The 26,780-nt window shown below is 34.7% G+C and overlaps 2 protein-coding genes across 2 annotated transcripts in view; both read left to right on the top strand.

The window, feature by feature from the left end:
* The window catches only part of LOC143348260 (laminin subunit alpha-1-like), a 218,853-nt gene that overhangs the window by 118,505 nt on the left and 73,568 nt on the right, over positions 1-26,780 (top strand). The window lies entirely within an intron of this gene.
* On the top strand, positions 15,566-19,920 carry LOC143348056 (uncharacterized). The gene is made up of 2 exons (XM_076777856.1): positions 15,566-17,274; positions 19,782-19,920. The coding sequence occupies exons 1-2, from the start codon at positions 16,107-16,109 to the stop codon at positions 19,799-19,801; spliced, it is 1,188 nt and encodes a 395-aa protein (XP_076633971.1). The 5' UTR covers positions 15,566-16,106; the 3' UTR covers positions 19,802-19,920.

The raw sequence follows: 26,780 nt of genomic DNA, 5'->3' as shown, positions 1-26,780 counted from the left end.
CGTATTTATCAATAAGTTTATTAATGACGACCCGGGGAATCGCGATTCGACACGAAGCTATATAATTACTCCAACGGACTCCCATTACGCGAATGAACGCTAATTTCTCCGCGCAACAGCCGCCATTACGGTGATCCGCCGTCGAGAAAACTTTCCCCGAAATGATGCAACAGTACCTCTTGATTATCGATTAATTTGTACTGTTGGAACGGTTCAAATATACAGAGTGATCTATGCAACTTATGCTCCTCTATTATCTTCCAATTTATACGTTGCTCAAATAAATTTTTTATTAAAAAATTACATGGTTTGAAGGGATACGCTATACAGGGTGTGCCCAAGGGAAAAATTTTAATGGGGGATTCTAGAGGCCAAAATAAGACGAAAATCAAGAATACCAATTTGTTGATCGACGCTTCGTTAAAAAGTTATTAACGTTTAAAGTTCCGTCTGTACTGAATTTTTTTCTCGAAACTGCGCAAGATTTCGGCGGTATGTCTATTCACCAAAAATGATTGTAATTGACCCCTGCAACTAAAAATAATTTTTCCAAAACAATTTGAAATTTTTTTTTCCGTCGAAAAATTTCAGCACCTTCTCGAATTTTTTTCTAGAAAGTGGGTAGGATTTCGGGGGTATGTCCATTCACCACAAATGATTGTAAATGACCTCCGCAATCGAAAATAATTTTTCCAGAACGATTTGAAACTTTTCAATTTCGCCGAAAAATTTAGGCTACCCCCTGTCGATTTTCCTTAAAAACTCGTTTTCTAGTTCTAGTAATTTTGTTTGACACCCTATAGAAAAATTGTCCAATACTTTTTTGTAGGTACCCATGAACTCTAGTTCAACAAAAAGTTTCATTGAAATATATTCACAATTGTAGGAGTTATGGCTGTTTGAAAATTGCACCATTTTTATGGAGTTTTTCTCATTTTGCGGTGTCAAGGACCAACTTTTCGAATATTTTTATAATTGCTACATATTCTACACTAAAATACGCGGCGTTTGGCTTTTTGAACATTAAAATCGTCCAATCCGTTCAGAAGTTATGGTGTTTTAAACATACGCATGAAATTTACAGGAAGCATTTCTGGCCTGAAATTATATTTTTGGTAATTAATTTTTTTCTCGAAAGTGCGTAGGATTTCGGGGGTAAGTGTAATGACCAAAAATGATTGTAATCGATCCTTGTAACTAAATATAATTTTCTTAGAACGATTTGAAATTTTTTAATTTTGTCGGTAAATTTCACACCTACCCGAATTTTTTTCTCGAAAATGAGTAGGATTTTGGGAGTATATCTAATGACCAAAAATGATTGCAATTGACCCCCGCAACCGAAAATAATTTTTTCAGAAAGATTTGAAATTATTTAATTGAATTTTTTAATAACTTTTTAACGAAGCCTCAGTCAAGAAATTCATATTCTTGATTTTCGTCTTATTTTGGCCTCTAGAATCCCCCATTAAAATTTTTCCCAGGGGTGGCCGAACACCCTCTGCATTTGTCTTTTTTATAGGTGAATTCGAAAATTGTGAAGGTCAACTTTGTTTTTCTAAATGAAATACTATTTTTTTATACAAAAATATGGAAGAATACCAAATTCTGAGTAGGAAAGTGTTGTATAAACCTAATAACTGATGGATAATTTTACTTTATTTCTTGAAAATTGTCTTTGCGTAATATCAAATTGGAGACTCAACAGATTTCTGTAGGACAGTGAAAATTGTCAAAAAACAGAGTGAAATTACTCATTATTTTAAGGCTAGTACAGATCAATGCTTTTTTACTCAGAATTTGATATTATTCCATATTTTGGTATAAGAAATACAATATTCCATTTAAAAAAATAAAGTTTAACCTTCAAATCTCTGTACTCCTTCAAACCATGCAACATTTTTGTACAAAATTTTTCTGAGCAACTCATACTTTGGAATTTACCAGAATAGTACAGTCTCCTTTCGCACCCGCGGTAATTATTTCCAAAATAGTGCGCAGATATTTCCGCCGTGCTTGAAAAATAAAAGCTGCGGCTCGCGAACCTCGCGTTCGACCCAATAATAAATGGCTCCGTTTCGTTCCGGATCTATTAGTCAGACTCTTTAGTAATGCTTGTCCAGGGGAGCCTGTTTTAGATCATTTAAACCAGGCCTGTCCAATTCGACTGGTCACGCGGATCGCTTTCTATAACTAAAAACTCACGGGGGCGTTGCGTGTACTAGAAAGAGTGCTAAAAAAATCGCGATGACGTGTTTCGATTTCCGAAGATCTTTCTCTTCGTTCGCTTTTCATCGAGGACGAATACCCCGAAGTAACATCTGAGAACGACGATGGTGGGAAATTTAGATTGTTCAAGGATTTTGTTTAATTTCAGTTAAATCAGAGAGAACGCATCGACCGAACGCGCGTTGGGAAATTTAATTAATACACCCGAGTCGACTTTGGTAAGATATTGGAAGACAAATCAACCATATCTACGAACCCCGCCTCCTTATTAATGGAATCGTATGATCGGCCAAGCCCAGCTTTCGTACGACCGGTATTTACACGATATAAAAATTATCTCCATCTTGTTAACCGAGCGGGTAGTTTCAAGCTTCTGTCTTCTGGAGTGATATTGATGCACCTGCCCGCTGATTGGCTTCTTCTTCTATTTTTCTCGCGTTTTATCTTTCTTTCCGTGCATTCGTACTAATAGAACTCAATCAATGTTGTCATTCGAGCTAATCGAAGACCTGTACGTCTTGTTACGAATCGTGTGACGATCCTTCGATCTAGAATTAACGAAGTTCTACGCTCTCCGCGAGTTCGAAACTGGCATTACCAGATCGTGAGATCGAGGAGTGACGATATTAATCGTATACCATAGAATTGTTACAGTCATGATGTTCAGGATATCAATTCCTTGGCGTACGATTTCATTCCAAATTATTTGTCGAACTTACATTATTTAATTTTGTTTGAATTTGGTCGTAAAACACCAAAAAGTACAGACTTGTGTCACGAATACTTCTCGAATTTAAAAATATGTTGATTTTAATGTATGAGGCGAGTCAGACTCGTTAGTGTAAGGCATGGAGTTAAGTATTATTTTATTTCAAATAATTTTTCAAACGTATGCTATTTAATTTTGTTTAAGTTCGTTCGTAAAAGGAATAACCACCAAAAGGAACAAATTTGTTTTATAAATATCTTTTGAATTTAAAAATGTGTTGATTTTAATGTATGAGACTCGATGATGAGTCAAATTTGTTATTGTAGGGCATGGAATTAAGTATTATTTTATTTCGAATAATTTTTCAAACGTATGCTATTTAATTTTGTTTAAAAAGAATGTCTACGAAAACCAACAGATTTGTTCCACGAATACCTCACGAATTTAAAAATATATTGATTTTAATATATTTATAAGACGAGTCAGACTTGTTGTAGGGCAAGAGTTTAAGTATTATTTTATTTTAAATAATTTTTTAAACGTATACTATTTAATTTTATTCAAGTTTGTTCGTAAAAGGAATAACCACAAAAAAGATTTGTTTTACGAATACCTCTCGAATATAAAAATGTATTGATTTTAATATATAAGACTTGTTGACGAGTATAGTCTCACCATTGTAAAACTTGGTATCAATAACTTGGGGTGAGTCAATATTATTTTATTTTATAACAATTAAAAATTAAGTATAGTGGGAGATTAAATTGATTTTGATTTAATAGATTTTGTTTCACGAATAGCTCGCGAATATAAAAGTGTATTATAATATACAGGGTGTTCAGCCACCCTTAGGAAAAATTTAAATGGGAGATTCTAGAGGCCAAAATAAGACGAAAATCAAGAATACTAATTTGTTGATTGAAGCTTCATTAAAAAGTTATAGAAACATTTCCGGCCACACAGTATATTTTCAGTAAAAAGTTTTTTTCTCGAAACTGCGTAGGATTTCCCGGGTATGTCTGTTCACCAAAAATGATTGCAACTGACCTCCAGAACTAAAAATAATTTTTTTAGGACGATTTGAAATTTTTTTTTTTCGTCGAAAAATATAGGCACCCCCTGTCGATTTCTCTTAAAAATTCGTTTTTCATTTTTAATTAATTTATTTGACGTCCTATAAAAAAGTTCTCTAATACTTTTTTGTACGTACCCATAAGCTCTACTTCAGAAAAAAGTTTCATTAAAGTATATTCACTATTGTAGGTGTTATGGCTGTTTGAAAATTGAACCATTTTTATGGAGTTTTTCTCATTTTGCGGTGTCAAGGACCAACTTTTCGAATATTTTTGTAATTTCTACATATTCTCCACCAAAATACGCGTAGTTTGCTTTTTTAAACGTTAAAATCCTTCAATCCGTTCAGAAGTTATGGTGTTTTAAAGATTCGCATGCAATTTACGGGAAACATTTTTGGCCTGAAATTATATTTTCGGTAATTAATTTTTTTCTCGAAAATGGTTAGGATTTCGAGGGTATGTCTATTGACCAAAAATGATTATAATTGACACCCGCGAACGAAAATAATTTTTTCAGAATGATTTGAATTTTTGTAATTTAATTTTTTAATAACTTTTTAGCGAAGCCTCAATCAACAAATTAGTATCCTTAATTTTCGTTTTATTTTGGCATCTAGAATCTCCCATTAAAATTTTTCCCTGTATAAGACTTGTTGATGAGTATACATATAGTCTCATCATTGTAAAACTTGATATCAGTAACTTATAATGAGCCAATATTATTCTATTTTATAATAATTAACAATCTCCCAAATTTAGCAAGTTTTATATCTTTTCCATAACACAACTTCTCTAAGAATAAAAATTAAGTATCGTGTGAGATTAAATTGAATTTGATTTAATAAATTTTGTATTTAATAGTTTTATAAATATCTTTCGAATACAAAAATGTGTAGATTTTGATGTATAAGACTTGATGACGAGTCAGACTTGTCTTATTTTAAATAATTTTTCAAACGTATACAATATAATTTTAATAATTACAATATATTTTAATAAAAAGGAATGATCACAAAAAACAACAGATTTGTTTCACGAATATCTCTCGAATACAAAAGTATACTGATTTTAATATACATATAAGACTTGTTGGCGAGTATAGTCTCATAATTGTAAAACTTGGTATCAATAACTTATGATGAGTCAATATTATTCTATTTTATAATAATTAACTATCTCCCAAATTTAGCAAGTTTTATATCTTTTCCATGACACAAATTCTGTAAGAATAAGTCAAAATTAAGTATCGTGTGAGATTAAATTGATTTTGATTTAATAAATTTTGTATTTAATAGTTTTATAAATATCTTTCGAATACAAAAATGTGTAGATTTTGATGTATAAGACTTGATGACGAGTCAAACTTGTCTTATTTTAAATAATTTTTCTAATTTCAATATATTTTAATAAAAAGGAATAATCACAAAAAACAACAAATTTGTTTCACGAATATCTCTCGAATACAAAAGTATACTGATTTTAATATACATATAAGACTTGTTGGCGAGTATAGTCTCATAATTGTAAAACTTGGTATCAATAACTTATGATGAGTCAATATTATTCTATTTTACAACAATTAACAATCTTTAAAAGATCTCTAAAATCTTCAAAATTTAGCAAGTTTTATATCTTTTCCATGGCACAACTTCTCTAAGAATAAGTAAAAATTAAATATATTATATTAAATATTAAGCATAAGTAAATATTAAGTAAATATGTGAGATTAAAAGGGTTCATTGCGTTGTGTTTGTTTGAACGCACGTGTTACGATTTTCCCACACAGTGTGCGCGTTAATGGTCGTCGAGTGTCTCGTTCGAGTGTGGTCGGCCCGTAATTCATAGGTTCGCATAACCTTTGCGTATGAGTTGCCGAACACGCGAGCGAGAAAGAAGACGCAGGTGATCTCATCGCGGAAGTAAAGCGAGGATTTTGTATTCCGGACGTGTGGGCTCTATAAAAGTAACCGTGCCCACGCGGTGTGTCCATTATGTGGCATCGGCCGCCGCGAGATACTCATCGTCACGTAGCCAGGCCACCTGTGTCACCATGAATATCCCATAAAATCACCGGTTTTCTTTCGTGACGCGCCGCTCTGGGAGTGTCAGCGTTCGCCATTCCCGATTCTCTGCTCGTAACCGACACCAAAGGAGAATCGTTCGATCGTCGATCACCAACGGTGAATCACTACAATCGGGAATCTATGGTCTTGTGCAAATTCTTCTTGTTCGAGCGTTCGATCGTTGACGTTTATCGGTGATCGGTGCAACGATCTTTGAAAACATTAAAATCTACTTCGCGTGTATTTCACTTGTCTCGAGATCCAATTACTTTTATCGTTGTTCCCTGTCTCCTACTAAACTAATTACGCCAAATGAACATTTTTCGAGCACGGTAAAGCAAAAAGAATTCGCCAAGATTATTATTTATGAGATTATCGAGGTGGTTTCGAGCAGGTGCCTCGCCCCAGCGTCGAACAAAGTCGTAAAATAAAGGAAAGAAGAATTTTCCGTGGACGTTGTTTACGATGCGAGAGAAATTCGCCTTTTGGCTCGTAAATTCAGTTTCCACGATAGCTGCTAGTCGTTATTTAATGCGAAATAAATATTTTCGAACGTTCCTTCCAGCTTTCTATTTGTTGTTAAGGGAGCAAGTTTGTCGATTTGCACACGGAAACCGAGAACCACAAAATAACCGGCGATAGTTTACAATAAAGTACGAAGCCGGAAATTCCACGATGTCGAAACGTCGCGTAATCGGCAACAAAGAGTGGAAGTAGGCGAAAAATGGTTCTGAAAACCTGCTGGAGAATCCGGCTGCCAGCGAATCCGAACGTTAATCATTCCTTGACGTTCCTCATTATATTTTACGAGCTGAATTTATATTTACATCAGAAACACTTGTTCGGTAATAGTAGGAGCTATATTTCTTTATTTTATTCCTTGGAAGGTTACTTAGCATTTCAAACGAGAAATATGCTAATAAGCACTTTGTTTGTGGACTGAGAGTCGTCGAAAGCTTCTAGATATTATCCTTATCGAATAATTAAATGCTTCACTAATTTAAGTTTTAATATACAGGGTCGATTTTGATATTATTTTTATCAAAGGTGAGAAAAGACTTTTGAAAGTTTTCTAAGTTTGATTCAAAGTATAAAATTGTTAAGTAAAACGTTTGATAAAAATTTCAAATTTTATGTAATATTACTATTGAAAAAATTATTTCTTCTAAATCCCACCATTTTATGGTATAAAACTAAATTTGATTCAAAGTATAAAATTATTAAGTAAAACGTTTGATAAAAATTTCAAATTCTGTATAATATTACTATTGAAAAAATTATTTCTTCTAAATCCCACCATTTGATGGTATAAAACTAAGTTTGATTCAAAGTATAAAATTATTAAGTAAAACGTTTGATAAAAATTTCAAATTTTATGTAATATTACTATTGAAAAAATTATTTCTTCTAAATCCCACCATTTTATGGTATAAAACTAAGTTTGATTCAAAGTATAAAATTATTAAGTAAAACGTTTGATAAAAATTTCAAATTCTGTATAATATTACTATTGAAAAAATTATTTCTTCTAAATCCCACCATTTGATGGTATAAAACTAAGTTTGATTCAAAGTATAAAATTATTAAGTAAAACGTTTGATAAAAATTTCAAATTCTGTATAATATTACTATTGAAAAAATTATTTCATCTAAATCACACCATTTTATAGTATAAAAGAAATTTCAAGTAAATCGAATAATAACGTTTGCCTTTTTTGATATTCATTTTTCTCAACATTTATGTACAAAGAAGTTTCAATATTTTATACTAATTTGACCTCAAATAGCTCGAGATATATTAAACTTGAAAATTGCATTACCGACGATCATTTTCTCGCGAGTTTCGTTAACACGTTGACAGACATGGTGGTCACTGGTGACCGGCGCATCAGTTCTAAAACGTGTTTTTAAAACGCTTACAGTAAATGTCATTGCCATTAGGAATACTGCAAAATAACAAGCACAACATTGAACTATTGAATATTTCTATTTATTGTGCTACAATTTAAAAAAATATCGAGAATATCTCTCTTCAGATATAGGAATTAAAAAGTTCAATAATTACAATATGTAATCAAATTCGAGAAGAAATTTTTCAAAAACTGATTGAGTGGCATTTTTCAATTAATATCAAATAACGGAGGGCCTACTTAATTATTAAAAATAAACAAATATCACAATTATATTCAATATCATTGTTATTATTATATTTCACACCTAACGTTTGGTGTTATTCTTATGCAACTTTAGTAATATTTGACAGTCATTGTTTAACATACTTTTTAAACTTGTGGAATTAAATTTCTTGCATTTCAACTCAAAAGTCCAATTCAGTAACAAATTTAGGTGGTGCTATAGTTAAGCAACAGCTGAGAATTGCTCTTTCAGTTGCCTAACCCTTTATGCAGAAGTAACTTCATTAATATTTACATGATAGTCATTGTTTAACATGCTTTTTGAATTTGTGCAATTAAATTTCTTGCATTCCAACTCGAAAGTCCAATTCAGTAACAAATTTGGGTGGTGCTATAGTTAAGCAACAGCTGAGAATTGCTCTTTCAGTTGCCTAACCCTTTATGCAGAAGTAACTTCATTAATATTTGACAGTCATTGTTTAACATACTTTTCAAACTTGTGGAATTAAATTTCTTGCATTTCAACTCAAAAGTCCAATTCAGTAACAAATTTAGGTGGTGCTATAGTTAAGCAACAGCTGAGAATTGCTCTTTCAGTTGCCTAACCCTTTATGCAGAAGTAACTTCATTAATATTTACATGATAGTCATTGTTTAACATGCTTTTTGAATTTGTGCAATTAAATTTCTTGCATTCCAACTCGAAAGTCCAATACAGTAACAAGTTTGGATGGGGCAATAGTTATGCACCGCATTGTACGAGGGAAAATGGAGCCTATGATCCATAGTGGAGGATCTATAGGGCCTGTTGACACGCGTGACGCGGTTTTTCCATCTATCCTACGCAGACGGAATCTCCTTTCGGACGCATCGCATTCCAGCCAGTTCGTCAGCTGAAATTCTTCCCTGTCTAGATGCCGGAAGCGAAATCCGAGCGGGATCCAACGCTCGTGCAATTAACGGGAGTTCCTCCAGGGAGAATATCGACTGACGTTCGATATCTCGCGACCTCCATGCGACTATGCTCGCCGTGGAATATGTAAACAGGAAACGAAAAGAACATCTTACGAAATAAGATCTCGCGAGGTGCATTTGTAATGCGCCATTAAGACGCGTTATAAATATGCAACGAACGCGCACGTGGATCGAACGATTAAATACTGAAAACAAAAAAATGATTAATACTTGTGCCGCGAATGGTTAGGCTCGACAATGAAAGAAATCGATCCCAAGATTCTCGTTCGAGCGTATAATTCGACCGAAACTTTTACGATTCCTTTTAATAGCGAAATTAATGCTAGATTTTCAGATTGCAAATATTTTTATCGACTACCTGTCGCTAACGTGTGGTTTCTCTTTTAATTAATAGTTCGATAAAATTTGTTTTCCTATTAATACAGGGTGTTCGACCAACTCTGAGAAAAATTTTAATGGGAGATTTAAGGGGCCAAAATAAGACGAAAATCAAGAATATCAATTTCTTAACTGAGGCTTCGCTAAAAAGTTATTAAAAAATTAAATTAAATAATTTAAAATCTTTCTGAAAAAATTATTTTTGGTTGCAGGGGTCAATTGCAATCATTGTTGGTGAATACACATACCCCCAAAATCCTATCCACTTCCGAGAAAAAAATTAGGGTAATTGCTGAAATTTTTCAGAGAAAAAAAAATTTTTCAAATCGTTCTAAAAAAAATATTTGCGGTTTCAGGGATCGATTACAATCATTTTTGGTCATTACATATACCGCCGAAATCCTACGCACTTTCGAGAAAAAAATTCATTACCGAAAATCTAATATGAGGCCAGAAATGCTTCCCTGAAATATCATGCGAATCTTTAAAACATCATAACTTCTAAACGGATTGGCCGATTTTAACGTTTAAAAAAGCAAACTACGCGTATTTTGATGGAGAATGTGTGCAAACCGCAAAAATATTCGAAAAGTTGGTCCTTGACCCCGGAAAATGAGAAAAACCCCATAAAAATGGTTCAATTTTCAAACAGCCATAACTCCTACAATAGTGAATATATTTTCATGAAACTTTTTTCTGAAGTAGAGCTCATGGGTACCTACAAAAAAGTATTAGACCACTTTTCTGTAGAGGGTCAATCAAATTGATTAAAAATGAAAAACGAATTTTTAAGAGAAATCGACAGGGGGGGTAGGTGCCTATATTTTTCAACCAAAAAAAAAAAATTCTAATCGTTCTGGAAAAATTATTTTTAGTTGCGGGGGTCAATTACAATCATTTTTGGTGATTAGACATACCCCCCAAATCCTACGCACTTTCGAGAAAAAAATTCGGGTACGTGTGAAATTTTTCGACAAAATTAAAAAATTTCAAATCGTACTAAAAAAATTATTTTTAGTTGCAGGGGTCAATTATAATCATTTTTGGTGAATAGACATACCCTTGAAATCCTAACCATTTTCGAGAAAAAAATTAATTTCCGAAAATATAATTTCAGGCCAGAAATACTTCCCGTAAATTTCATGCGAATCTTTAAAACACCATAACTTCTGAACGGATTGGACGATTTTAATGTTCAAAAAGCCAAACGCCGCGTATTTTAGTGTAGAATATGTAGCAATTATAAAAATATTCGAAAAGTTGGTCCTTGACACCGCAAAATGAGAAAAACTCCATAAAAATGGTGCCATTTTCAAACAGCCATAACTCCTACAATAGTGAATATATTTTCATGAAACTTTTTTCTGAAGTAGAACTCATAGGTACCTACAAAAAATTATTATACAACTTTTCTGTAGGGCGTCAAATAAAATTACTAAAAATCAAAAAGGAATTTTTAAGAGAAATCGACAGGGGGTAGGTGCCTATATTTTTCGACGAAAAAAAAAAATTTCAAATCGTTCTGGAAAAATTATTTTTAGTTGCGGGGGTCAATTACAATCATTTTTGGTGATTAGACATACCCCCGAAATCCTACGCATTTTCGAGAAAAAAATTCAGTACGAGCGGAGCTTTAAACGTTAATAACTTTCTAACGAAGCCTCCATCAACAAATTGGTATTCTTGATTTTCGTCTTAGTTTGGCCTCTAGAATCTCCCATTACAATTTTTCCCAAGGGTAGCCGAACACCCTGTATATGTAGCGAAGGTTTTACTATATTTATTATATCCTGGTTCATTTTACATCGTCTCGTTTTGTTTTTAACGTTAGTTTTGCGTAACTAGTAATAAATTGCGATTTTACTGTGAAGTGGTTCGAGTCGCTCAGAAGATATATAGTTATTAATCCTAATAGAGTTAATCGTAAAAAAGATTTTTATTATTCCCACAGTAACTCTTCACTCTCGGCTAGTCTTGCTCTTTGTCTTTGTTGCTCATCTGAATGGCGTCCATTGAGGAAGCGCTCTCTGACATTTGGTTTTATCGCTTCGCCGTAATAACCCATCCTGAAAGTAAATATAAATTTTAAGGTCGATGATAGAATCCGAGAGGAAGTGAATCACGCGAGCGTTGGTTCTCACTAATACGAGCGAAAGAGATCGATTAGAGCGAGATGCGTTAATTATAAGTTATACTTGTTAACATAAAATAAATTTTCCAATTTCATTTCATTGAAAATTTGAACCTTTTATACGAAAACATTGTTCCTCAATTTTGTTCCTGAAACATTATTGCTTATCCATTCAACAAATAAAGTATATCGCCTCGGAAAATTTAATTACTTTCTGTTTTAATAAAAGTTTATAATTTCTTCTTAAAAGCATATAGTTAGAGATATTTATATTAAAATTGAATGTTATTCTTAGTGTTTGAAAAATAAGATTGTATAATTATTTTAAATAGTATACGCAAAGCAGTGCACGTTTTTATTCATTTTTATTAAGAGTGAAGAAATTGTTTATTGTTATCAGAGCACCCAGACAAGCTATTCTCGCGGAATATTTGAAAGTAAAATTGCGTCATGAAGAATTCATAGCGTTGCAAAGACGCTTAGTAAAATGTTAATTCAAAACTGGTTGCATAAATTAAAAATTACATCCGTCTGTTCGGTGTTTTCTTTGTAATTTTTACGTGAGATTACCGATATCATTACGACTTGTACTGTAAAGAAATCTGTTGCCTGCGCCTCCGTGAGCATTACCAAACACACCTGTCCTTGTCATAGTTAGCAAACAGCCTCCTTATCTAACGACTAAACAATCGATAAGAAGGCATTGCAGAACTGACTGCGACCTACATTCCTAGTATCAACACTGAACGTGACAAATGTAAAATTTATTTATAACCCGTACGTTCCTTGGTTAATTGATTAATTCTTGAAGCTGATTCAGATTTACAAAACAATTTTATTAACTTTTTTATATACGATTTCTCCTCTATTGTTAGTTATAAAAGTAACTGGTGCTACAAAAATGTTAGATTTAAATGTTTCCTGTTTCATAGGGTCACAAAATTTTTAAATAAATAGTTACTGTCGCAAGAAAATTGAAATTTGAATTTTAGAATTTTCGTTGAATTATTCGTAGACACGTCGTTTGTGGCAAAATTAAACTCCTGTTAGCAACATAACTTTCTTTCTGGATGGTATAAATGTTAGAAGCAGTTTTAATCATATAAAAATCGCGATTAAATTTCCACAGTAAAATATTTCGGAGATTTTTCTTCGATTCAATATAGTTTTTATGCACTTTATGCATTTACTTTACAAGTTTATTGAGTATTTTCATCTTATTTTGTCTTTGTGTATTTAAAAATTTCTTTTAGCCAGCATATTGCTTAAATTAAGTAGAATTGCAACACTTGAGGTAAATTTCCATTTTTACAGCTGATTAAAATTTCTAGAACGGAAAACTTGACGATAACCAGAAAGATAGCAGAAAGTCGTGCAAAATGGAGGAAAATATTTCGAGAATTAATTTGCAATACAGAAGTATACTATACAGGGTGTTCAGCTACCCCTGGTAAAAATTTTAATAGAGGATTCTAGAGGCCAAAATAAGACGAAAACCAAGAATACCAATTTGTTGATGAAGGCTTCGTTAAAAAGTTATTAACGTTTAAAGTTCCGACCGTACTGAATTTTTTTCTCGAAAATGCGCAGGATTTCGGGATTATGTCTATTGACCAAAAATGATTGTAATTGACTCCCGCAACCGAAAATAATTTTTCCAAAACGATTTGAAATTTTTTTTTTCCGACGAAAAATTTCATATCTTCTCGAATTTTTTTCTAGAAAGTGGGTAGGATTTCGAGGGTATGTCTATTCACAAAAAATGATTGTAATTGACCCCCACAACCGAAAATAATTTTTCCAAAACGATTTGAAATTTTATTTTTTCGCCGAAAAATTTATGCACCTACCCCCTTGCAATTTTTCTTAAAAATTCCTTTTTCATTTTTAGTAATTTTGTTTGACATCCTACAGAAAAGTTGTCTAATACTTTTTTGTAGGTACCCATGAGCTCTACTTCAAAAAAAAGTTTCATTGAAATATATTCGCTATTGTAAGAGTTATGACTGTTTGAAAATTGGACAATATTTATGGGGTTTTTCTCATTTTGCGGGGTCAAGGACCAACTTTTCGAATATTTTTGCGATTTCTACTTATTCTCCACCAAAATACGCGTAGTTTGCTTTTTTAAACATTAAAATCGTCCAATTCGTTCAGAAGTTATGACGTTTTAAAGATTCGCATGAAAATTCGGGCAGACATTTCTGGCCAGAAATTATATTTTCGGTAAGGAATTTTTTTCTCGAAACTGAGTAGGATTTCGGGGGTATGTCTGTTGACCAAAAATGCTTGCAATTGACCCATGCAACTAAAAATAATTTTTCCAAGACGATTGGAAAGTCTTTTTTTTCACCCAAAACTTTCAGCACTTACTCGAATTTTTTTCTCGAAAGTGGATAGGATTTCGGAAGTATATGTATTCACCAAAAATTATTGTAATTGACCCCCGCAACCGAAAATAATTTTTCCAGAACGATTTGAAATTTTTGAATTTAATTGTTAATAAGTTTTTAACGAAGCCTCCATCAACAAATTGGTATGCTTGATTTTCGTCTTATTTTGGCCTCTAGAATCCTCTATTAAAATTTTTCCCAGGTGTGGCCGAACACCCTGTATATAGGTAAAATACCATTAAAAAAAGACTAAGACTTTTGCATACATCTAATACTCTCGTAGATTTGTTCATAGAAACCTCATCTTCTTCAATCGAAGGCAACTCATCATTTATAGCAAAATTAAACTCCTAGAATCGTAAGAACCAATATAACACTTGGTCAATAAAATAACCTTCTTCCAAGCAATTTTAATTGGATTAAAATCACGATTAAATTCCCACATTAAGATATGTAGATTTTTTTTAACCTGGAAGTTGAAAGAAAATAGACGAACTTTTATTATTAGCATAGAACAAAAAACTTAATGATATTTGATAACCCAAAAGAGGACTGAAAGATTGGTGGTCGTCGTATAAAATGGGAGAAACAGTTCGAAAATTAATTTGCAAAAACTAGGTATACTATGTATAAATAAAAGAACATCCTTAACCTGTCTGTCGAAAGTCACAAACAAATTTTTATAATTATCACAGAACAGAAAACTTAATGATATTTGATAACCCAAAATGAGGGTGTTTCAATAGCAAAACGTCGTACAAAATGGGGGAAAATATTTCGAAAATTAATTTCCAATACCTAGAGGTATACTATGTACAAGTAAAAGAACAACCTTAACTTGCAAGTCAAAAGTAACAGACATACTTTTATTATTAGCACAGAACGTTGAATTATTTCGAAAATTAATTACCAATACCTAGGCATACTCTGAACAACCTCAGCCTGCAAATCAAAAGTTATAAACTATTACCATTATCAGAGAACAAAATATTTGATAACCCAAAAGGAGAACGTCGTATAAAATGGGGGAAAATATTTCGAAAATTAATTTGCGATACCTAGGTATACTATGTACAAGCAAAAGAACAACCTTAACCTGCAAGTCGAAAGTTACAAACATTTATCATTATCGCGGAACGGGAAACTGTACGATAACCCAGAAAGGAGAAAAGAAAATCACCGATTCGATAGTAGAAAACTGAAAGCAGTCGAATAAAAGCGTGGTTGTTAATCGTTGGTAAAAGATGGACGCTTACGAAACAGGAAGGAGATGGAAAACGGGAGCACCTCCCGCGATATATCCTTGGTCCAGAGCCAGTCTCGCACACCCACGTGCCCCGCATAGCGAGCACGTCGGAGATTCGGGTTTCCCGCAGGAAGGAGGAGGAAGCGAGCCACGGAGGAAGAAGAAGAGGAAGAGAGGAGAGGGCAAAGGCAGCTAATGGTAATGGTAGCAAGCCAGTGTCTCTCGGGCCGCCGTCGAAGCCGGTACATATATTCCCTTCCCGTCGTGGTCCACGTGTGCTCGGTTTTTTTCCCCCCTCGACTTCTTTTCGGACGTTTCAACCTTCGAGTCGCCTCGATGCCGTAACCTCGGGGAATTGGCGGTTCGTCGATCGCCGCGGACGAGTTCTACGGGCTCACCCAGCCTCCTTCTTTTTCTCTTCCGCCATAAGCGTTCCCTTCGCGATCGCTCCAACAATCCCTACCGAGACCATCTTTCGTACGCCTTCTCCTTCGTACGTCGTGAAAATCCTTCTCCAACAATCGCGGCGAGCAATTCGCGCTGGAAGATTTACAGGCACAGTGACAGTGTGATCTCGATCAAAAAGTGAACGACGAGTCTTCGAGTGATACGGTCCCCCAGCTCCCACGAAGACTGTGAAAGCTCCCTACGCGAGTCGACGGTGAAACGGTCGCGTTAGATCGCCGCCTAGATCAAAGTTCGAAGGTCCCTGGCGTCCTGCGATGATAGACGCGCGGAGCGAGCCAGTGCATCCTCTGAGCATGGGGTAGAAATGCACCTAGGAAGGTCAATCTGGACCCGGGGCGTCGTGGCCCTCGGAGTAGGGGCCCTGTTTCTGCTTGGATGGAGGGCAGACTCCGACGGCGACGAGTCCTCTGCCTCCGGGTCCCCAACGATCGACGCGTCCGGGACTGCCTGGAGCCGGGACGAGGAGGAGGATCGTCGGTCGAGAACCGATCTAGGGACATACTCGACGACCCCGTCGGACGAAACGATCGACGGCGGCTACTCGGAGGACGAAAATCGGTTTTCGAACGAGGACGAGACCCGCGGCGCGTTGAATGGTTCGGAGGTCGGTGAAAGGAGCGACTCGGATGAGAATTTCTCGCGGGAGGTGAATGGAGAACCGATGAATGAAGTCGAGAACAATTTGAGGATCGACGAGGAGCCGAGGTTCCTTACGGAGACCCCAGACCCTCTCGAACAGTATTTCTATTCCACGGAGGATTACGGGAACAAAGATCGCACCGTGGACGCGAAGGATTATTTATTACGCGCGTTCGCCAATGTCCGTAACGACGATAGAGGAAATATCGAGGAGGAAGGCGATTCCGTTTCGAAGTCAGTGGAAGCGGATGGAATGCCGGAGGATCGAGATGTTTTTTTTCGCGTGGATCACGGGCCAGGCCAGCCTTCCGCGAAGATATCGGGAACGTTCGGAAGCCGTAAAGAACGGGACCTCGGGAAGGTCCTTGAAAGAGGAAGACGCGAGGGATCTCTCGATCGATCGCCCGGGGCCGGTGATCTTTCGGCGCGTCTTCGCTCGATCGCCCCGGAACGCAACAAAAGTGACGGCGGCCACGACGAATTCGGAATAGCGGATCGAAACGGGGCGGAATTTTTCTCGAGAAAATCGGATAAATCTGCAAACGAACAGTTCGGTGTGAACGTGAGAAGGGGGATCTCTCGTGTGACGGAGGATCGAGCTCGCAGAAAGAGATACACCAATTACTATTCGCCGCAGTCCGCCACCCCCATGGCGTACGTTCACATACAGTCGGCGTATCCGGTCCCAGCGGCTCCACCCGCGAACCGGAAGTGCGTACGGTGCATGGTCGTCTACAAGCCGTGTCCTTCGGCGCCCAGACCGCCGCCCAGGATCGTCCTTCCGACTTACAAGTACCAGGAGCCTGCCTCGAAGTGGCGCGGACTCAAATACGGTGAGTTCTGCGTTAAACAGTGTGCAAAAGTGGCCAGAACGCGGACAAAATATGAAATCCATCTTTGGTTTGTACGAAAATCAGTACATTAGGGTTTTCGAGGTGGCTGATTACGAATCTAATGTGAAATTAGTGTTTGAATTAACCGTTCATTGATCAAAAGTATTTTCAATATGAGATAATAAATTTTTTAATTCGTTGTTAATATTATTGCACATGATACAATTGAGGAACAAACAGTATATTAAAAAACTACGTAGAACAGGTATTGTTTAATCTATAAAGTATATGCAAAAGACACATTTACATATATAAATATTTTTTAATATATACTAATAGTATAACAATGAAATATGTTAATATTAATGGTAACGGTAAATAACAACAAACGAATGTTCAAAATAATATTTATTCGCTGTCAGAGTCAGTATATTCACCAATTGATTTATTTTCTGACAGCATCAGACGGTATCTTATTTTCATTTTTTTTTAAAGTTTATATCAGAAAGAGGAATATAAGGATCTGAATGAAGCAGCTAATAACATTGCAATGTTATTTATTGTAAACAATAATTCTATGTACATTTAGTTATCGATCAGATTGAAAATATTCTTGATAGCACAAATTCAGAGAAAATGTTTGAGGTATAATTACTGTGATTGAATTCGTTGCAACTATGCCAAATACGAACTAGCGTAATAAATTCAGGACGAGTTTTTAACACTTAAATCACTATTTTCTTTTTCTTCTGGAAATTTCTGCAAGATTTTCTTTTTTAACATTAACGTAGATATATTCAGAAATCATTTTCATACAAAACCAGCGTCAGTGCCCGTGTTTCTGTTTTTCATAATAAGAAATGAAAGTTAGTAAAACTGATTTTTAAATAATATTAATGCTATTATCTCATTGCACGATCACAGAAGTACTATTTTCAATAAAAAAAAGTGTTCCAAAGTGTACACGTTAAAGGTAGACTCAATAAATTCTCATTACCTTTCAAATCATTTGAATCTATAAAAGTTGATATAAAACTATGATTCAACATGTTTGTACTTAGGTTTGCTCGTTAATTTTTATGATCCCTTCTATCTTGTAACTAATGATATAGCAACTCGTATAAACAATATTCGTTACTTTGAGAAATGTCATTTTGCTTCATTTTGTCCGCGTTTCGAACGTTTTTGCACACTGTACGTTGTAACTTCGAAGCGATCAGTCGGAGGAACGAACCTCTCTTAGGAAAAATTTGGAGTTTTTTTGAAACTGTCAGAGTTACTCGTTCTATCGTTCATTGTGGCCTAGTTTCCTGAAATTTGCTCTAACTTTCTTGGAATAATTTGTACTTTTATGTAAACTTCTGATTTGGAATTTTATTTTATGAAAATCTGACACATTCAACAATTCAGGTATTCGACTATTTTGCCTAATAGGTGTCGAAAGACTTGTAATTTTAGTTTGAAATTATTTTTCAAGTTCAATCGCTGTCTGCGTTAACAATTATTTTCATAGTTATTTTTATCTGAATGTAAAGGTGTCGAAATAGTGTTTAAGACTGCAATAGAGATGGTGTTAAGTATCAGATTGAAGATCGAATAAAGGACGAAAATTAATGTTAAATTTAATTGCTCTATTTACACAAAGACTGAAAAACAGTTCAATACCACAATCTTTCCACGGAATTTGATCTCACGCGTTATCTTCTGTTTGTAGAACTGAAATTCTCCTACAGAAGATAAAGTTACGAATTCCTAAATACAGACACTACACACTTAACTATAAATAAGAAATCGAGCCTATTATAAGCAGATATAAATAAAAATACTGTGAGTTCTGCGTTGTAATTTCAAAGCGATCAGTCGGGAGAACGAATCTCTCCAAAGAAACTTTTCTTTAGAGTTTCATCGAACGCTAGACCCATCCAAACTGTCAGAATCACTCGTTCTATCATTCTTTGACTTTTTCTGTAACTTTCTTCCATTTGTATAATTAAAATTCTCCCACAGAAGATAAAGTTACGAATTCCTGAACACAGACACTACGTACTTAACTATAAATAAGAAATCGAGCCTATTATAAGCAGATATAAATAAAAATACTGTGAGTTCTGCGTTGTAATTTCAAAGCGATCAGTCGGGAGAACGAATCTCTCCAAAGAAACTTTTCTTTAGAGTTTCATCGAACACTAGACCCATCTAAACTGTCAGAATCACTCGTTCTATCATTCTTTGTCTTTCACTGTAACTTTCTTCCATTTGTATAACTAAAATTCTCCCATAGAAGATAAAGTTACAAATTCCTGAAAATAATTAGACACTTCCCATTGGAGGGTAAATAAGGAAGCTTGTTACGAACGGAGATAAATAAAAATACGTCGTCAAGTCCAGAAATAATTTTCTTTTAAACACGGAAAGGAAATACGCGAGACTGAGGCGGGGGAGGGGGACAGAAAATCGTTCGGATCTCGGTAACCCAGAGCTTAATTGCGGTTTTTCTTGCGTTAAAGGGGGTCGTGAAATTCGCTGAACGTATAAAACATCGCTAGAGCATCCCCCATCGTTGATTGCAATTTATGGCCGCGCGGTTTGCTCCTAGAAAAAGCACCTCGACGAAACATTGCTCGGTTAATGAGCAGCATCCGAAGCTCCCTCAACTTCTCCGCGGAGTACGAAGGTCGAATCTCCGACCTAACACGACGCTCACGGTTCTACTTCCGTTTTCTCGTCCATCGTCCAAAGCACCGCCATCGAGAGATCGTTTCGATTCGCCGGTGATCGACGATCCTAACTCCGCGATTCGATCTTTCTGGTTAACGTTTCAAGGCCCAGAGCGTTTTTTCTAAATTTCGTTCGAACGAGATACATTTGCCAGCAGATTTGAAAATGTTAATCAATGTTTACGTTGGACGTTGGCGTAACTTTTAATCGGTGTGGTTCGTTAAACTTTTCAAATATTCTTCAGAAATTCCATTTGTAAACATTCGAACTGTATTTGATGTTTGATACAAAACCATACGTGTTCAATGATTTTATTTTTATCATGATTAAAGATTAAATCCTTGCTGTACAATTACGAGTCTGATTCGTTGTGAGTTCTTTGTGGTAAGTTTCACTTGAACGACGAAGCGATGAAGTCTAATATATTAAAATGAACACATTATTACATTCATGAGATTTCATCTTTTCTGTAAGCATTGCATCTATGAATTTAAACGAAATACTGGTAATTAAATCGTACGTGAAGGGGTTAATTGTTTACTTTGTTTGTTTGGATCATCGTCCTGTTGGAAGACCCATAATTCTTCTTTCTATTTAGAAAATTTTTCCAATGCTACCTGAAAGTATCGTTTGCTCTAATGGAAAACGGAGATAAGCGTTTGATATTATTTAGCACTCAGGGAATGTAATAATAAAGATAGTGGGAAGGTATTAGAAGAAATCGAACGAGCAGTGCGAAGAAACGACTGAGTTAAGAGTGGAAGAACGTTTCCGTGGAAGGCATTTGCGTAGGCACGTACCTCGATCCATTGAAAAACGACGAAGAAACTAAAAATATCAGCATATCAACGTGCAGGCAGATGTACGCGTGCATTCGCACGCAGAAAAGTGCGTGATGCCGTAGCGAAAGTTCGTGATGGGACGGGATTAAGTGAGAATAGGGATGGGATTAAGAGTATCGCAAGCAATACTGATGCATTAGACCAATTTTCATTCAAATATTCCGCCTATTTGCTCCATAGTGCTCCGAAAGATGTGAAATTCGAATTTTACTTGTTATTAATATTTATAGAATCCAAAATCGTGACGAAAACTATTACAAAATTTACTTTTCTATTTTATTACAAATGCATAAGTTGGACTTTTCTATTTTTTAAGTTTATATGAAATGAACGTATCATATTATAGTTGAATTTGTGTCTTCCATAACCATATACAATTACTATAATAATACAAGTTTATGTGATAATTTATATATATTCTTTAGTTTATTCATTACTTATAAAAATTCAAAGTTCGAATTTAGTAGTTACTAATTTTACTCGTTATTAATATTCACAGAATCAAAAATCGTCACGGAAACTATTACAAAATTTACTTTTGATTTTATTAGAAATGGACAAGTGTGATTTTTCTATTTTTCAAGTTTATATAAAATCAACATATCATATTATAGTTCAATTTTCTGTCTTCCATAACCATACACAATTACTATAATAATGCAAGTTTATATGATAATTCATATACATTCTTTAGTTTATTCATTACTTATAAAAATTCAAAGTTCGAATTTAGTACTCACTAATTTTATTCGTTATTAATATGTACAGAATCCAAAATAATGACGAAAACCTTTAAAAAATTTGCTTTTCAGTTTTATTAAAAATACACAACTTTGACTTTTCTATTTTTTAAGTTTATATGAAATCAACATATCATATTATAGTTGAATTTGGGTCTTCCATGATCATACACAATTACTATATTAATACAAATTTACGTGATAATTTATATACATATATTCTTCAGTTTATTCATTATTTAAAAAAATATCAAAGGTCAAATTTTGTACACACTAATTTTACTCGTTATAATTATTTATAGAATCAAAAATTATAGTGAAGATGATTAAAAAATTTGCTTTCCAGTTTTATTAAAAATGCATAAGTTTGACTTTTCTATTTTTCAAGTTTATATGAAATTAATACATCATAATAGATGAATTTTGTATCTTCAATAATTATACACAATTACTATAATAATACAAGTTTATGTGACAAGTTATATATATTCTGCGGTTTATGTATTACTTATACATATTCAAAATTCAAATTTAGTACTCACTAATTTTACTCGTTATTAATATTTATAGAATCCAAAATCGTGACGAAAACCATTAAAAAATTTGCTTTTTAATTTTATTAGAAATGCATTAGTTTGGCTTTTCTGTATTTCAAGTTTATATGAAATTAACATATCATATTATAGCTGAATTTGTGTCTTCCATAACCATACACAATTACTATAATAATACAAGTTTATATGATAATTCATATACATTCTTTAGTTTATTCATTACTTATAAACTCAAAGTTCGAATTTAAAAGTCACTAATTTTCAAATAATCAAAAGTTGCATGAAAAACCATCGAAGAAATTTCTTTTTAATTCGACCAAAAATACACAAACTCTGACCTTTCCAAAGTAAAAATTATTCTAGTGATTGTCAATTTTTCGAACGAACAGTATTTTTCTTACGATTCCATAGCAACTTGGAAGCCGTGTTCGATCTTCTTAGTTCATGGGCAGCCACCAACATCGCCGTTATTAAAATATTTTTCTGCGGTATCATTACTCGAGCTTTTTAGTCGCGTTGCACGCACGCCACCGTGAACTCCCATTAATTACGTCACGAATGCGGTTAATGACCGGTATCAATCACAAGAACGTATAACATAATCGGGTCGAACTCGATCCACCGTGATCGTGCGTGGAAATGCTCGTTCAGGGTGGCCCCCGATGTAGATCTTGCTCCTCCTAGCGCGTCCTTTAATTGACGCCCGTCCCTGTCGGGCGACGTCCATTAAATTTTCCATTCAGATCTACGCAACGATAACATCAATTACTATCAAAATTGTCGCAACGATCGCACGCATTCACAATAACGATCACGAGTTACTCTCTTTCGAAATTAAAAAAAAATATTTTCCCAAATTTTTGATACGCCTGCTCATATTTCGCTTTCCACAACATTCGTTAAATAAAAAAAGCTTGGACTCTAAAAGGATCATAAAACAACTTAAATTAATTGTTTGATGGGGAGGGTTGAAGAATATTACGAAGTTAAATTAATAAAGTTACCTAAAACCTGTGGAAAGTTTTATTCATTACTCAATCAAAATATTTTTCCGTCTACGAAAAACATTTCTTCAGTTTCGAAGTTTCAAAGAACCGCACGAACTTTTTGACCAATACTTTTGTTCCGCGTTTTCTCGAATTACTGTCGCGAAAAACGATTAATTGTACGGTACCATACAAAGTCTCAGACGTATCTCGTTGGACGGAGAAGGTTTAAGATGCTATCTTGTAATGGATATTGAAATTGATGCTGTTATTTGCACTGCACGATAGAGCGAGATACAACGCGGTGCAGTTACCGTAGGAAGATCTATAATTAAACGCGTCGTGGTTGCTTTAGCGAATTAAAATTGCAAAACTTTGCCCAAGCGGTTTTTTAAACGAGACCGCGTGGGGGACGTGAATTTATTTTCAAACGGGAATAAGTTATCTAGTCTTTTGTTTTTCGTTTCATAAAAATATTACTCAAACTTCGACTTTTGAAGTTTACTTATCTGTCTTCGTTTAGAGTTTGCAAGAATACTGTAAAAGTTCTATTACTGCTTGGATTCTGGGGGGATGAGAAATATATAATTAGAAACACAGAAATAGTATCATTTTTCGTTTTTTTTAAATACTACTTAGACTTCGACTTTCGTTTTGAAGATTATTTATCTGTCCTCGTTGGGAGTTTGCAAGAATACTGTAAAAGTTCTATTGCTGTTTGGACTCTCAAGGGATGAAAAATATAATTAGAAACACAGAAATAGTATCATTTTTCGTTTTTTAAAAATACTACTTAAACTTCGTCTTCCGTTTTGAAGATTATTTATCTGTCCTCGTTGGGAGTTTGCAAGAATACTATAAAAGTTCTATTGCTGTTTGGACTCTCAAGGGATGAAAAATATAATTGGAGATACAGAAATAGTATCATTTTTCGTTTTTCAAAAGTACGACTTAAACTTCGACTTTCGTTTTGAAGTTTAGAAATCTATTTTCGTTGGAAATTTGCAAGAATACTGTAAAAGTTCTATTGCTGTTTAGACTCTCGAGGGATGAAAAATATAATTAGAAACACAGAAATAATATCATTTTTCGTTTTTTAATAATACTACATAGACTTCAACTTTCGTTTTAAAGAACATTTATTTATCAATTTACATTGGGAGTTTGCAAGAATACTGTAAAAATTCTATTGCTGTTAGGGGATGAAAAATATAATTAGAAACACAGAAATAGTATCATTATTCGTTTTTCAAAAATACTACTTAAACCTCGACTTTCGTTTTGAAGAATTTTTATTTACCAATTTACGTTGGGAGTTTGCTAGAATATTTATTGTAAAAGTACTGTTTAGACTCCCAGAGATGAAAAATATAACTAGAAACACAGAATTACTATTGTCCATAATTTAACATTCCTTACGTTTAGATAGCAATCTTAGTTAAATTAGATTCCGAGGTTTACCAAATAGGAAAATTGGCGAATTTCCTTTTACCGCGTTGGGGAAACCGCAGCTCTGTTGATTACACTGAAAGTGGGCAGGTAATAGCAGTGTCACCACAACGAGAATCTAGTAAACAATGAATACAGCCAACGAATAAAATACGTTTTATTTTCAAACCAGAAATTTTTGATACCTGTTACCCATTTAACAGACTTCGTATATATTTTGAACGTCGTAGAAAATTCTGGTTCATACTTCTCCTGAATTTGGGTGGAATATCGATAATATAGACCATTCTGTTAGGTGTGGATGGAGTAAACGGAAAAATCTTGTCGAAATTTAAAAAAATTTATTAATAAAACTCAAGAAGTTGAAACACTTCTGTATTGGGACAATTGATTGGAATATCAATATTTAAATGTCATACATTCGTCAAAGGAAATCGTACTTAACAGACTTCGTGAGTATATTAAATACTTCCACGATCCTAAATTAAATTTTTTAGACAAACCATTTATACTAACAAAAGATAGTTACTCTAAAAAAATTTTCAATTCTAACTTCTCCTGAATGTTTAACAAATTTTTCACTGAACTGAAATGTGTAAAAAGTACAAAATTTTGAACGAATTTTGTACGAGTAACAATGGTAAGCAAACAATGCAAAATTATTTGTATTTTAAAAACATCGATTTTCTGGCACCCTTAACCAGGTAACTGTTTCGACCTCTTTGGAAAATGTGTATCTAAATTGCGTCGCACTAGTATGACGAGTATACTCGTCAAACACAGAGTATGTGTAATATGAAATTAGCTTGTAATGAAATGACTTTTATTTCTTTATCTCATTACTCACATTTATTTATTTACTCAAATTAATATAAATATATATTGCATATGAACGAAAATAAACATAAAAAACGCCGCCTTTTGAATACATGTAAAAAGAAGACGAAAGGATCCTCATCCTGTTTTTTATTACCAATAAAACAATATATGAATCCGTAATTGGTTCTGTAATGACTAATAAAAGACGACATTTACGAAAAATAATTCATACTATTATACTTTTATTTGTTCCTTTTATTTCGACGGGCCTCGAAATATTTCAAACATCTTGAAGTTTACGAATATATTTCAGTTTCCACTAAAATTGCAATTTAAACTGCTAATTGTCACTACTTATTACTCGTGACGAATATACTCGTCATAACACAAAATTTTGCACTCTCTCCGTCGGAAACAGTTGGCTGGTTAAAGGCAAATATTAATATGAACGTTATTTTCTCGCTGATACACGAATCCCTGTCGAAGATTCCACTCCGCTGAAACACTTTGAGCCTCGTCTCGTTATTAGTAACCATAATCGAGGCTCCTCGAGTGCTCCGATCGCGTTTACTCGCGATCGGCGTGAAACAACGCGCAACACGCCCTTCGATTCTCGGACCTCTCATTTGTATCATACGTACCTGTTCCATTATGCATTATCAAGCGACGCGATTCGCTAACGGTACTCCCATTCGAGGCACATTTAAAAGAAGCTCGAAACGGTTGAATACCGCCGCGCGAACCGCATTCTTTCCCTGACGATACGCATCGGGTCGTCAAAACGCGCGAGTGCCTACGATAAAGCTAATTTACAACGATATTAAAACTCCCCCGTTCGCCCCTTCGTCCGCGACGAGAATATATACGGTCTCTGTTTGCTCTTGTTTCACGCTGTAACTCATCGCCCGGTTTGCTCAAACGTTGCACGCACACATCAAAGGTGTCCGGCTCTGTTATTTCCTTGCCGGGTGCGTTTCTCGCGCACGAGATCCACGCTCGCGGTATTTCATCGCTTCCTCCCTGTAACCTTTTCAGCGAGAAGGGCCGCTCCCCCCTCGTGCAACAGGTACAACGGGACTCTTATGAAAATGTGATTTACGGCTTGATTAACCAGTCGAGCCGCGGCGCCGCGCCTCGCCGGGGCTCCGTGCTTTCTCCTCGCGCGCTCGGGACACGCAGATTTGTCAGAAGCCTCGGAAACGCTCTGTAAAACACGCCCGGGACACTACCCCCTCCTCCACGGGGCCGCGAATCGTCCAAAAAGCAGCCATTTTCTAGCAGAAAGTCAATTTTTCAACCTTCGTCCTTGGGAGAAGTCCGTAGTAGAGCTTTACAATCGTACGTTTTCAATTGTGATTTTTTGGGAATTAATTGAGAGAAAACTAGTAGAGCTACGAT

Source organism: Colletes latitarsis, chromosome 11, assembly GCF_051014445.1.
Source record: "Colletes latitarsis isolate SP2378_abdomen chromosome 11, iyColLati1, whole genome shotgun sequence".
Classification (NCBI taxonomy): Eukaryota; Metazoa; Arthropoda; class Insecta; order Hymenoptera; family Colletidae; genus Colletes; species Colletes latitarsis.
Note: the sequence above shows the minus strand (reverse complement) of the source record. Positions and strands in the feature narration are given on the sequence as shown.